This window comes from Ananas comosus, linkage group 22, assembly GCF_001540865.1.
Source record: "Ananas comosus cultivar F153 linkage group 22, ASM154086v1, whole genome shotgun sequence".
Classification (NCBI taxonomy): domain Eukaryota; kingdom Viridiplantae; phylum Streptophyta; class Magnoliopsida; order Poales; family Bromeliaceae; genus Ananas; species Ananas comosus.
In genome coordinates, this window is record NC_033642.1 from 8744077 (window position 1) to 8757319 (window position 13243).

A 13243-nucleotide genomic window follows, 5' to 3' on the forward strand; every position below is an offset into this window, starting at 1 on the left:
GGAATGATCAAGGAAATGAAGCAAATTAGTCCAAGTAGTTTCAAAATCTACATAATAAATTTACATGGCTATATTTTTCTTGAGTTTGTTGCTTCATATGAGATTATCTGTTCTTCGAGAAGGTAAGTTTTGAATCTCTTTCGCTTAATCAATCGTTAGGTGTCGACGACCGCATCATATTTTATATTTTGGCATAACTTATGATGTACATGTATCACTACTTTAAAAGACAAAATCAACTGAAGATAAAATAGAAAAAATAAATAAGAAAATTTGATCCAATTTTTTTTTATTTCAAATAAAAGATGATATATCATTCGATTCATGTTAATTATTATTAACATGATACAATGATGTGTCACTTGCTGCGTTTCAAAGTTTTGGGGGCCTTTTTGTAGAAATAAAGAAATCGTAAGGGGCTATTTGGCAAAATGAAAAAAAAAAGCCCAATATTTAATCACGAGATAATAAATGGCGGGAACCGTTCCAAAGCGCGAGCCATAAATTTCCCGCCACCTCTCTCCCCATTTTCCCGCCACCGCCCTTTCTATCTCTCTCTCTCTCTCTCTCTCTCTCCGCTTTGGTCGATCACCGCTCACCAAAATTCTAGGGTTAGGGTTTCCATTTCGATTGCGAGCACGAAAATGTTCTCCTCACAGCTCGATTCCGGCGCCTTCGCCTCCTCCCAATCGACCCAAAATCCTGATTCCTCCTCCTCCAAGGTACCACAAAACCCTAGTTCCAGTGCTTCGTTAATTACTGTTTCCCTCTGTTCTTCATCTCCGAATCTCCCGCATTTCTCTTAGAATCGCGGCGCTACGCCTCGGCCTCCGGTGACGTTGAAGCGGCTAATCGAGGCGTATCAATCTAGCGACGACAAATCGAGCGTTGTTGTTGATGGGATCAATGCTACGAACGTAAACATCGCACCTTTATTGCTAGTTACTTCGCTAATTGTTGCTGTGAAACCCTGATCTTAGTCTCTTGCTGTTTATGTGTTTGTTCGGGGGTTTTTTCGCATGTTGCAGTTTAGGATTGTGGGGCTTGTAATGAACAAGAGGGAGCGGGCCACGGACGTTACATTCACCATCGACGATGGCACCGGCCGGATGGATTTTCTTAGATGGTGAATCTATTTTTATAATTTAATCTTTAGGACTTATTGGATCTCTTTATTCTTTTTTGAGTTTGTAATTGGGTTTGTATTAATAATTCTATGAACTCTGAATACAGGGTGAATGATGCTTCGGATACGAACGAAACAGCTATTATTCAGTATGCATCGATTGCCCGCTTTAATTTTTCTGCGAATTTGTTATTATTATTTTTCTTTAGCTGTGCTATGCATGGTATTTTTAACACCTTTTGTTTGTAACAAAGGAATGGGATGTATGTCAATGTAATCGGTAGCATCACGGGGTTTCAGGAGAGGAAGCGTGCTTCCGCCTTCTCTGTTCGGTAAAATTGATATGCGGTTTCTCTTATTTTTACAGAAGAATCAAAATTTTCCTATTTGCAGAAAAAGTAAGAGGTTGAAAACCTCAAGCAGCTTCATTGGTGATAGTGTCGAATTTTGCAAATGTCAAATTTTGCAATATATCATTGTCTCTGATGTTTAGTGGATAATTGGATTGACCTCATAATTGTTGTATATAAATACTCGTAACTTGTGGCTCTATGGCGACAATTTGCATTTCCGCTGCAGCGAATTTCACATTTATATCTGATTATAATCAGTGATCTCCACCTGTTAAAGTAGCTTTTCCATAGTTTTGCCTTTGGGCCTGTTTTGGCCAGCCGGAGATTCTTAGCAATTTTGTTTTAAGGGAGATTTTCAGGAAGCTCAAACAGCATCAGTTGAAATGTATATTAATTTCTTATACTCTCCGATCATCGTTCACTACTGTTTCTTAAAATTCCTTTTACTTTATTATTGTATTATGTTCTGTTGTGCTGTAAATGAGAAGTAAAATTTGAAGAAAACGAATGGGTGTTTTCAATACTTTCCTTTTTTCCCCTTAAATTGTCATCTGATGTTATTATACGAGCATAAAAATTGATCTCTATTTTTCAGGCCTGTCATTGACTATAACCAGGTTGCGCTCCATTTCATTGAGTGCATTTACATGCATCTGAAGAACGCCAAATCAGAGGTTTGCCTCTTTCTATGTGCTGACCTCTGCATGCAACTTACAAACACTTTTATGTTGAATCACAAGCTCTTAATCTTTAAATTCTTGTTCATATTTTACAGGTTGGTAGCTCCGCTTCAACCTCGTCAACTTTAGTCACTGGAACCCCTCTCTCGAATGGCTTAAAAGAGCTCCATTCTCAAGTTTCCAATCAAGTAAACCAATTTTGAAATTTTAATATTCTTTTGTCCAAACACCAATCTGCGGTAGGACTGTGTTAGTGAAAATTTTGTGCTGTTTTAGGTGTCAGGACAAAGCGGAGTAAGTGGATCCGAGACTGACATCTACAAACTGGTGTTAGATGTTTTCCAAGAACCAGCAAGCCTGTAAGTTTGTTTACTGTAGAACTTTGCCTTTTATGACCCGATTCACGTCAAATAAGAAGTTATCATCTTTTCTTTCATATCACTACAATGAAAAGTTGTTATCATTGAGTCTAAATGTTGTTTTTCTGGAGTCCATTAATTGCCTAGAGATAGTTGCTTGTCAACGCGATACTCAGAAATATTTTGCGGCATAATTGTTTGCGATGGTGAATCCGAGCCGCCATATAAATGCTACCAGCTGGAACGGGATGGCTACCTATTTCTGAATAAACATCACCATCTACTTCTCATTTGTTTCAATTTAACTGCATGAATCTACCTTTTCGTGACTGGAGCTTGTAAAAGAATTTCAATCCTGGCCTAAATGCGGAACACAATACATCTTGCTTATTGTTATTGGAAATTTCTATTCTGCTTTCCGTGGCTTGACACACGAATCTTATCTTACAGCGCCAACGAGCATGGATTGCATGTAGACGAAGTCGTCAGACGACTAGGGCTACCGTCCAACAAGATCAAGTCTCTCTCTTTCTCTCTCTCTCTCTTTCTGTGTGTGTGTGTGTGTGTGTATGGTTCTTATTCGTATCATCCTATTAACGGTGCAGGGAAGCGATTGATTATCACGTAGATGTGGGCCATATATATTCGACGATAGATGACTATCACTTCAAATCCGCACTCATCGACTGATCAGCTGCGAAGTAGGAAGGAAAATGTGAGGGCCATAGAGATAATGCAGAGTAGTCAGGCTAGTATCTGAATGTTCAAATTGCTTTTGGAGGACTCTGTTGAACTCAAAAAATATATATATCTTGCTTCTTGGTTTGTATTATGTAAATGCATGCGATTTTCAAGCACTATTTGTCGCGCAAAAAAATCGCTTGTTTTTATCCCTCGCATCTTTCATTTGCAGTGAATTGGTGCTTACATGCTTTGCTTAGGTGTATTATAATGACAGCTTAGACCCTGAACTTTTTTGTATCATTTGCGAAGCAAAAATATATTCGTCGCATTCTAGGACGATAAAATAAAATTGTGCGAGTCATTGCATTCGCTATCTCTTTACAAATTTTGATGCATATGTCTTCAAATTTCACAAAAAATGTTCAATAAATTAAATTAAATATTCATTTTGAAACTCCTTCAAAAGAGTTTTAGTGGAGCAGCGGTCCACGGTGCACCTGGTGCACAGCTTATTTCTCATCGTCTCGGCGTTGAGTGGGACCTACAATTCAAACATCTCAGCCGCCCACGTGCCACGTCGGATGGTCATGGTTCATTCGCCGCCTTAATCGCACGTCACCTATCCTACGTGGCTCACCGACTCAAAACTTTGACTTTGATAAAGTCAAACTAATCCAAACCGTTAAATCCGTCATTTCACGCATCGCTCGCAATATATGAACCATTGGATCAGATAAGTAGGTGTGTAAAAAAAAAAACGATTATTATGGAAAAAAACGATAAAAATAATTAATTAATTAAGTCCACGGTTTCTCTGCTCCGTTCCGTTTCGCAATTCGCTCTCTATCTCTCTCTATATATATTTCGAATCGCGTCGTTTTTCCCCAAATTTTCTTTCCAATTTTTTCTAGGGTTTCTCTTCGCCTTGTTACGCTCAAAATCCCCTGCGACGATTCGTCTAGGGTTTCTTCAATGGTGAGCGCTTCTTCTCCTCCGTAATTGAGCTCGTCATTGCATTTTTGATGGTGGAAATCTATGTTTTCTTTGAACAATTGCTGTAAAATTTGCTTTGATTTGGACTTTTCCGTTGTTGGATGAGAAATTTTTAAAGTATCCAAATGGTAGTGATTTGTTGCGTGTAACGTGTTTGTCAAAGTGCCTCTTTATGAATTTTGTTTTGAAGTTCTTAAATTGTAAATTTTTTTTTGCTTCAAACTTAATTTTAGGGATCGGCGGGAATGGAGAACGGCGTGCTGGTTTTGACGGATGAAATTGCCCTTCCGATTTCTGTGATTAGGGATCTCCAAAGTGAATCTGTTTCGGAAGATGATGATGTTGTTGTTATTACACAGTGTGGCTCTCTAGGTTAGCTTTTGTGCCCATTTAAGTGTTTAGTAATGCATCTTCTGCTGTTAAATCATGACCAGAACTCGCCGAATCATTATGTTGCATAAAGTCTCCGTATTGAGAAATTGCGGCTGCGAATCGCAAATCTGTGAAAGCTGATTAGGCAATTCTCACTGATCTGTTGTTTTTATGGATTAGATAGACGGCTTCAATAATTATGAAAAACACGAACTTTATGTGAAAACTTTTCTATTCATAACTTTGTGATTATGTATTACCATGGTGTCAAATTCGTTAAAAATGCCAAGTCTTAAGTTGCGTGACGCTAGTAATTGGTTTCGGTTTGGATTCTAATATTTTGTCAGCAGGGGCCAAGTTGCCATTTGGGCCTGCTTCTTTCGATGTCGTTGTTGCTGTGTCGTCAAGTTCCGAGTTTTTCACAGAGCGGTGGTTAGAAGAGATTGGGAGGGTGTTAAAACCCAGAGGAAAGATCTTATTACAAACTTTTATTGAGCAGGACAAGGTAATAATCCTTATTGGATTTTCTTTATTTTTCTTTGCCCCCGCTTGTTAAATGAGTGTAAGATGCCATGAAGTTATTAAATTCGTCCCTAAATACAGCCAAGCTCCGCTTTAGAGCGCAAATTACTGATGTCGGGATTCCTGGAAGTGCAAACTTTTGAAGCAAAAGCTCTCTTACCGTATGAAAAAGCTCGAATTGTTTCTGTGAGTAGAAATGTTACTACGTAAATTGGTTTAATCTTTTTTCCTGTCATTGTTTCTTGGTTTCTGTAATGGTTTTGCGTGCGCGCGCATGCGTGTGTGCTATGTAGCTTGAGGGAAAGAAGGCTTCTTGGACAATTGGGTCGTCTTTTCCCCTTAAGAAGGAGAAAATTGTTCTTCCCAAGATTCAGATCGATGACGAATCTGATCTAATCGATGAAGATAGCCTCCTCACAGAAGAAGACTTGAAGAAACCACAGTTACCTATCGGTACAGTACCAAGCACCATTAACCTTGCCTAGTTGTTCCTAATCTCTAAATATGATTAGGCAGATCTTATTGTTTCATTTATTATTGCGCTAGTCGGAGATTGTGAACTGGGAAGCACGAGGAAGGCTTGCAAGAACTGTGTCTGTGGCCGGGCTGAGGCGGAGGCGAAGGTGGAGAAGCTAGGGTTGACTGCTGAGCAGATAAATAACCCTCAATCTGCTTGTGGCAGTGTGAGTTGCGATAATCCTTCCATTTAGTTTCGTTAAATCCTTAAAATTTCACCTTTTATTCTGTAATTGCACCAACTTTTTTGGAGGTTCAAGCTTATTGTTTTATTCAAGAAATTATCCTTCATTATATATATATATGCTCCGGTAGAAAATTTGCCATATAAGCTAACATGATCAATACTGTAGTGTGGGCTTGGGGACGCATTCCGCTGCAGTGGATGTCCTTACAGAGGTCTCCCTCCATTCAAGTCGGGCGAAAAGGTATTTTATAGAAATCTCAAAATGTTGACGGCATTTCGCTGTAAAATATCAGCGTACTCAGCGTTCATAATTCATATCTGCAGGTCTCCTTGCCTAGTAATTTTCTCGTGGCCGATATCTGACTGTAGAGAGAAGAGCAGCACCGGATTACGTTGCCCAGTTTTGTTTCTCTCGCTTTCCTTTTAGTCATGTTTCGAAGTGCTCGGAGAAATAGTGGATTGCAGAAAATAGATTGTAGCAGATAGGTTCGAGTTTGTAGCGAACGGAAACTTTCGAAACTTGCTCGACCTGTTCAGAAGTTTGAGCTTATTTGGAAATATAACAGAGCTCAATGTTTTGGTGCCGAAGTAGCTACTAAGTTTCGCGGGCCATTTGCTTTTCATTAGCAGTGCTTTAGCTGTTGTAGACTTTTGTCGCGAATTTGTCTGCTCTTGTTGTTTAGCAGTTCATTTAGTTTCGATTGATTGTCGGAGAAACTTCTGAAACCGTTTTTGTTATCTCTCCCCCTCATTTCCTGTTTCTATTCAATTGTTGAACTTAAAAGCATGTATTTTCGTTGATCTTGTTCGCCTCGCCTCAATCAATCGTAGTTTTATTACGCGAATCAAGGTCGTGATTCTCATATTCGCACAAAAAAAAGAGGCGAAAAAACACCCTAATTCATGTACTGATCTACTCCACATGAGTCAGGGGCTTAAACCCTATTTCTGAAATGCACGAGCAAAGAATCAAATCCTTAACCCGGGTAGTTACAACTCGATTTCTCTTTTAAAGCTGGACAAATCGTGGCCATTCCGTCTGAATGTTACGATGATCTAATAATGACCAGCTCGATGATCGGAGTGCACCTCGCATTCAGAAAATCGCTCGATTTCTCTTTTAAAGCTGGACAAATTGCGGCCATTCCGTCTGAATGTTACGATGATCTAATAATGACCAGCTCGATGATCGGAGTGCACCTCGCATTCAGAAAATTGCCGATGTATATGAAAATTCTGCATACGGGGTTGCAGAGAATGTAAACGCTGTCATTCGACAGAGCCTTAGATAGCGGACCAGGTCCTAAAACAGAACAAGATGCTGCAGGTCAACTTATTTTGGGGGCCAAAAAAGTCTGCGTCTCCTCCTCACAGGGAAGAAGCTTCTTACTTGCAAATAATTTTTTTTTTAAAAAAAAAGGGAAAAAATGCAAGGAGACCCCTTACCATGTAGGAGATTCTGAAATTGTCCCCTTAACTGCATTTCTTACAACTTAAATAGTAATCTTAATTTTTTAAAACAAATAAAATTACAAAAACTTACCATAATAACTCAATAAATAAAAAATTAAATAGTAAATGAAATACAACTCAAGAAAATGCCAATAATAATAAAAAACCAGAATAATGTCGAGGGGCCTTTTGCAAAAACACCTATAGTTGAGGGTGTCCGAGTAAAAAAAAGAAAATTTTAAAATAAAATTACAGTTTGGGGAAATCGCTTCTTCCGTGTTCTCTTCGCATTTGGGGAGAATCGATTCCTCCCGACGCTACAACGGCGATCGTTTTGCGTCGAAGTTCCCAACCTCTCCATCTCCGATCGAGCTCCGATCTCAATCAAATCCCCCAAAATCAATCAATCAATCAACCAATCACATGGATGTGAAAGAGACGATCGAGGTACGTACGTACTTTGACCAATCGATACTCGAACTTTTTCATAATTGGCTATCACATCCCCGATCCCCAATCTCTCCAATTTTCACTACCTTTTTTGGGCCATCGAATTTGCTCAACTAACTTTTCTATATAGAAAAAATATTTTTCCTTAAAAATATGTTTAAAAATTTAGAAAAAAGAATTAAAATTTTTGTTTTCCGCTATTTTTCAGCGGAAAAAAACGAAAACTCAAAACTTCATTTATTTACTTTTTTACCGAATCAAACAAATATAGGTGAGTTTCAAGGTCGCCGAGAACATCAAAACATTTTCCTTTTTACGTAGGACGAGCATGGCGCGACGACGATCCTGACGGACGGTCGCGAACCCACATGCTGGGGCTGTGGATTGCGCCTGCTCGCATTTAAGTGTGCATGGTGTGGAGCAATAACACAGGGAGAGCAAAACTCAAGGAGGCCTGACAGCAGGTGCTTTTCTCGCTGGCGCCGTGCCCGGGACCGGCTCTTCGCCGCCATTCTCGCCTTGTTCATGCTCTTTGTTATATGTAAGTTGCCTTGCTAGTTGTGAGACTCTTATTAAGCTGTTATATCATATGCCGCATTTCTGTCGGATCGGTGACGCTAACTATGCTAAAGCTGTTAGAAATACACACGTACAGACATAGCGCCCACGAATCTCGATTGTGACTCGGCGCAACATGACCTTCCTCTACAAGGCAGAATGCTGGTCCATTTAAGTCAACAATTTCATCTAATCTTTGCTTTTACGCGAATGATAGGCGGCGGAGCTTGGGCGGTGTACCCCGTCGTGTTCGCGATCGGCTTCTCCTACGGAGTTTTCCACTGCGTTGTAACGGCTATTTTGTCTCTCATTACCCTCTCCACTTTCTGCTTCGCGGCTTTTCGATCAGCTGGAGCGCCTCCAAACGTATCGTGGGGGAGTTTTCCGGTTGTCGTCGGAAGAAATGGTCTCAACGACTACACATTCTGCGCGTACTGTCAAAAGCCGAAGCCGCTGAGAGCGCACCACTGCCGTTCCTGCAGAGCGTGCGTGACCGACATGGATCATCATTGCCCGTTCGTAAGTGCGATTCATAACTCTTACCAGTCTGCCGCTTTTCGTCGCTGTTCGTATCTCGACAGATTCATTTACGGTTGCTGTCTGCAGATTGGCAACTGTGTCGGAGCGGCGAACCACCGGTTTTTCGTCGCTTTTCTTATCTCTGTAGTCGTCAGTTGTGCTTACGTTGTCGCGATGGCAACTTATGCCGCAGTTTTTGTATGGCCTCGCGTAGATCTCGGAGTACATCTTAAATCGCCTGGCCTCGATTCCCCGGAATTGTTGAAGGAGATCGTCGCTGCGTTGGCTACTTCGGCGCTTTTTTTGTCTGCAAGAGGTTTTCTTCTCGTGTATTTGGCTTTCGCAGGTCAAGTTCGATTAATCCTCGACAGATTCATGATGTTCGTAGCGAATAAAACCAGTGCAGACGATGATTCGTCAAAATTTAAACGGAGTTAAAGGGTAATTTACGTGATTCAACACTTTGCAGGTTTAGCTGTCGGAATCGGTGTAAGTGCGCTGCTGTGGCAGCAACTCTCTTCTATTTACGACGGTGAGACGTACATCGACCGTATAACTTCGAAGAACGCTACGCACGACGAAAGGGGCTGCGAGAATCTTCTTCGATTCTTCGGTTGCCCATATTCAGTTTCTGGAGTGCTATTGGGTCAGCGAAGGCCGACAGAAAAGATACTGTAAAATTAAGTAATAACTGAAACTCCCTTTCTACTTTTTAAGTTCTTGCCTGTGCAATCGGAGTCCGTTTCGCTATCATATCTTATCGTAATCGTAAATTTAGTAGCTGTAAATGCGAAAGAGTCCATGTATGTATGTGTAGTCGATGCAGTATCCTGAATCGCAGTTCGGAAAATACAAGTAGACTACTACATGATCAAACTGTTTGCTGTAAAAAATCAGCTGTTGCGGTTGTTTAACCGTCTTTTGTTCTTTTCCGTGTAGGTTGTAACTGTTGTTGCAGTATCATGGCTTCTTCTATTCATCGAAACGAAGTTCGGCCGCTTCGCAATTCCCGCTCTTTCGAACAATATGTAGCATCAATGCTCATTCTGATCGTACAATTACTCATTCTTGGTTCCCAGAAAAGGGGAAAAGTTGGATACGTATTCAGAACTCTCAGGCAATGAAAACGATACGGAATTCGTTCGCGCTGTCTGAGAAATGGAGGATGTTGGAAACATTTCGAAGCCATTTGAACTTGAGCTTCATTTGTAGACAAGCTTTTGCTGTTGTTTATTCACTCTTTTTTCTTTTTTTTTTTTACTTGTATTCTTCTGTACTGAAACAGCCAAATTAAGGAAGGTATTGTCAGTTTATTTGATCAATCTTGGTTGCTGAAGTAGTAGTCTGTAGTCACAAAGACCATCATGTTTTATTCCTGTCTTTTAAATGGTCGCAATTATTGACACTACGATACGGTGCGTATCGGGACGTCCCAATATGTGCCGACCACAAAAAATATATGTATATCGATATATAATAGTATGAAATATTCATTTTCTTTAGCAACAAAATATTTTAATTAATTACTTATTATGTATTTTTATTAAATCTTTTAAATTTATTTGAGAAAATTACTTATTAATTTAAAAAAAAGAAAGTTTTAAATTGTATTATCGATATGAGAGCTATATCGTGCCGATATTTTATTAGCATGATAGATACAGTCCATGTCGATAGATACTTAAATTCTTGACAGTAATTCGTCAGAAGATAAGGTGATAAAATAAGTTAAATTTTAAAAGGGAGCAAACCGTAATAAAAGTAAATAAGTAAATACGCGACTTCTGTGTCTTACTGTAGAGTCTTTTCGACGCCAGATAAATCGACACTGAGCTTAAAGATCAAGCATAATAAGCTGTATTGTGCCGACAACTTATTGACGCGATACGGTACGATAGATATAACCTGTATCGATGGACACTAATATATTTGATAATAATATCGTCAAAAATTGAGGTGATAAATTAAATCAAATCTACAAAAGGAGCAAACCGTAATGAGAGTAAATAAGTAAACACGTGACTTTTGCTTCTCATTGTGGCTAAAATAGAAAAAGAGAGAAAAAAAAAAAGGGAGTAAAATGTAGCAAAGGTAAATAAATTGAGAGGTAAAAAGGAAATATTAAAATAAAAAGTGGCGTCGCCCGGGTTCGAACCGGAGACCTTCAGTGTGTTAGACTGACGTGATAACCAACTACACCACGACACCCTCAGATGACAAAATCATGCTCNAAAAAAAAAAAAAAAAAAAAAAAAAAAAAAAAAAAAAACAAAAGGTGGCGTCGCCCGGGTTCGAACCGGAGACCTTCAGTGTGTTAGACTGACGTGATAACCAACTACACCACGACACCCTCAGATGACAAAATCATGCTCAAATATTTATTTATAAGTTTAATTTAATATTTTAATATTTTAAATTCAATAGGGCACACAACATTTTCTATTTCCAGATATAAAAAATACATGCGCGAAGCCCTAATTCCACTCCCAAAATAATAATCAATAATATCTGAGATCGAGCACAGTAACTAAGCGAGAACTGGTTGAAAGAAACTATTCGAACCCGAAAAAGAGCACGAATATATACACTAATCATGGATTAACTGCGTAGGTAATTAGCATGCGGAGGCATTAACATCCAAATGCATTGCATTTGGGGCTTTTATCTCGGATTAATTAATAATAATAATATATATAACATAATGTGATTATGTGAAGCACTACTAAAGCACTTCTCCTCACAGCAGGTGAATTGTGAATGTGAAAGTCCACTTCACCAGTTTTTTTTTTTTTTTTTTTTAATAGCATATGCCTTACTTTTGCATGATCATAACTCCTTAATTCTTTGGTTTTTTTTCATTATCATCGCCGATGTATTATTATTATTATTATTATTATCGGATTGAATCTGCAAACTAACAAAAAAGAAATAAAAACAAATATAAAAATTTCTTTCATATTATATATACAGATATAGTTACGTGCATATACAATCATAACATTAATGTAATTTAAGAGGCTACTGCGAGATTCACATGGATAAAATTTCAAATGCTACATACTTAGTGGTGTATTTTACTTTTATTTTTTTTTTAATTTTTTTATTGGTAAAAAAAATAAAATTAATTAATGTAAAAAAAGGTGGTGATTCGGTCTGTGTTCTGGCTCGAACCCAACAAACCAGGTCTGCGCCTAATCCGGCGCAATCAACGGTGCAACGTGGTGCCTAATTGTTTGGCGGGCGTAAATTTCATGCTTAGTCCCTGTTCTATTCTCAATTTTCAACTTGGTCCCCGAAAATTTTGCTAAAAAATAATAATAATAATAATAATGGAAAAGAGTCAGTTCCTGAACTTTTCTTCTACTTTTGCAATTTTATTCATACCTTAATTTTACACAAAATTTTTTTTTAAATAAATTTAAAAAAGGTTTAGAAACTATAATAATTGGAAACTAAAGGGTGCGAATTGCAAATTACAACACGAGCATTCCATAAATTCCCAATTGGGAAAGGGCGCGACGGTTGGGTTGGGGGGGTGGAGAGCACGGATCAGCAAATCACGGCCGTCCGAGAACGCATCGACGGTCGAGATCAGTTTATTTCCGCTCCGGACTCTCACGCCGCACGTACTTTTTACCCGCTAAGAACACTCGCCCCGTACGACCCGACAAGGGGGACACGCGGCGATTCCTCATTGGCCCGACCGCACGTGTGGGTTAGGGGTGAGGGTTATCGGAGTCCGGTAATTCGCACGGATACATCTGCGGTGTACGGTTACGGTTCACCGGCCATAGCCGGTTCCTTTGCGAGATTGTTACCTGCACCCGGTGTATACATATATCTCAATGCAATATTGTAACTCAGTCCGGATACTATACTCTTATGAGTACGATCGCCTTCGTACTAATAAGTCGTTTTCGATGATAAAGCTTTCGAATCAACGATCCATACCGTTAAACGTTATCTAGAGCATGCATTTTAAACTTTTAGAAATCAAATTTTATAATTTTTTGACATTATTTACCTTACAATCAAAAGATCTCAAAATTGACAATTTTTAACAGCCGATATGGGACACTTGTTAGTTTAACTATGTAAAAAATCAAAATTGATTGAATTTTTGATAGAAAATTTTATTTACTATGTAGATAAAAGATCAATAACCCCGATCATCCATTTTAGGACATCGTTCAATTTTGACTATTTATTTTATGCACGCTTGATAACTTTTATTATGATTTTGAAAAATTATGAAATTTATTCTTTAAAAGTTTCAAATACCCTCGATCATATTTAATGAAATGGATCGTCGATTCGGAAGCTCCATCATTGAAAACAACTTGTGAGTACAAAGGGCTCTATACTAATAAGAGTATAGTAGTCATACTCTATTGTACCTAATTTTTAACTACTAAATATTTCCAAAATTAAAATCCATCCTTAAAGACGCAATCTAAAAAATCAAACCAAAC

At 38.7% G+C, this 13243-nt stretch overlaps 3 protein-coding genes and 2 non-coding genes across 6 annotated transcripts; 3 read left to right on the forward strand and 2 right to left on the reverse strand.

Moving 5' to 3' along the window:
- LOC109727515 (replication protein A 32 kDa subunit A-like) lies at positions 512–3512 on the forward strand. The gene is made up of 10 exons (XM_020257656.1): positions 512–722; positions 807–917; positions 1029–1126; positions 1234–1275; positions 1381–1458; positions 2075–2153; positions 2255–2347; positions 2436–2518; positions 2969–3037; positions 3124–3512. Exons 1-10 carry the CDS (start codon positions 645–647, stop codon positions 3206–3208), a joined length of 816 nt encoding a protein of 271 aa, XP_020113245.1. The 5' UTR covers positions 512–644; the 3' UTR covers positions 3209–3512.
- LOC109726958 (anamorsin homolog) lies at positions 4018–6593 on the forward strand. The gene is made up of 8 exons (XM_020256785.1): positions 4018–4177; positions 4429–4567; positions 4918–5072; positions 5171–5275; positions 5383–5542; positions 5636–5772; positions 5959–6033; positions 6117–6593. The coding sequence occupies exons 1-8, from the start codon at positions 4175–4177 to the stop codon at positions 6153–6155; spliced, it is 813 nt and encodes a 270-aa protein (XP_020112374.1). The 5' UTR covers positions 4018–4174; the 3' UTR covers positions 6156–6593.
- Positions 7477–10093, forward strand: LOC109727064 (protein S-acyltransferase 11-like). Of its 2 annotated transcripts, XM_020256943.1 has the most exons (6): positions 7503–7691; positions 8016–8235; positions 8470–8771; positions 8859–9117; positions 9241–9455; positions 9711–10093. In XM_020256943.1, exons 1-5 carry the CDS (start codon positions 7668–7670, stop codon positions 9447–9449), a joined length of 1014 nt encoding a protein of 337 aa, XP_020112532.1. In that variant the 5' UTR covers positions 7503–7667; the 3' UTR covers positions 9450–9455; positions 9711–10093. The 2 variants fall into 2 exon arrangements, with proteins under 2 accessions (XP_020112533.1, XP_020112532.1); XM_020256944.1 differs by lacking the exon at positions 9711–10093 and having other exon boundaries at positions 7477–7691; positions 8859–9151; positions 9241–9321.
- TRNAV-AAC lies at positions 10906–10979 on the reverse strand. Its single transcript has one exon. It is a non-coding gene; the product is annotated as a tRNA-Val (tRNA).
- On the reverse strand, positions 11048–11121 carry TRNAV-AAC. Its single transcript has one exon. It is a non-coding gene; the product is annotated as a tRNA-Val (tRNA).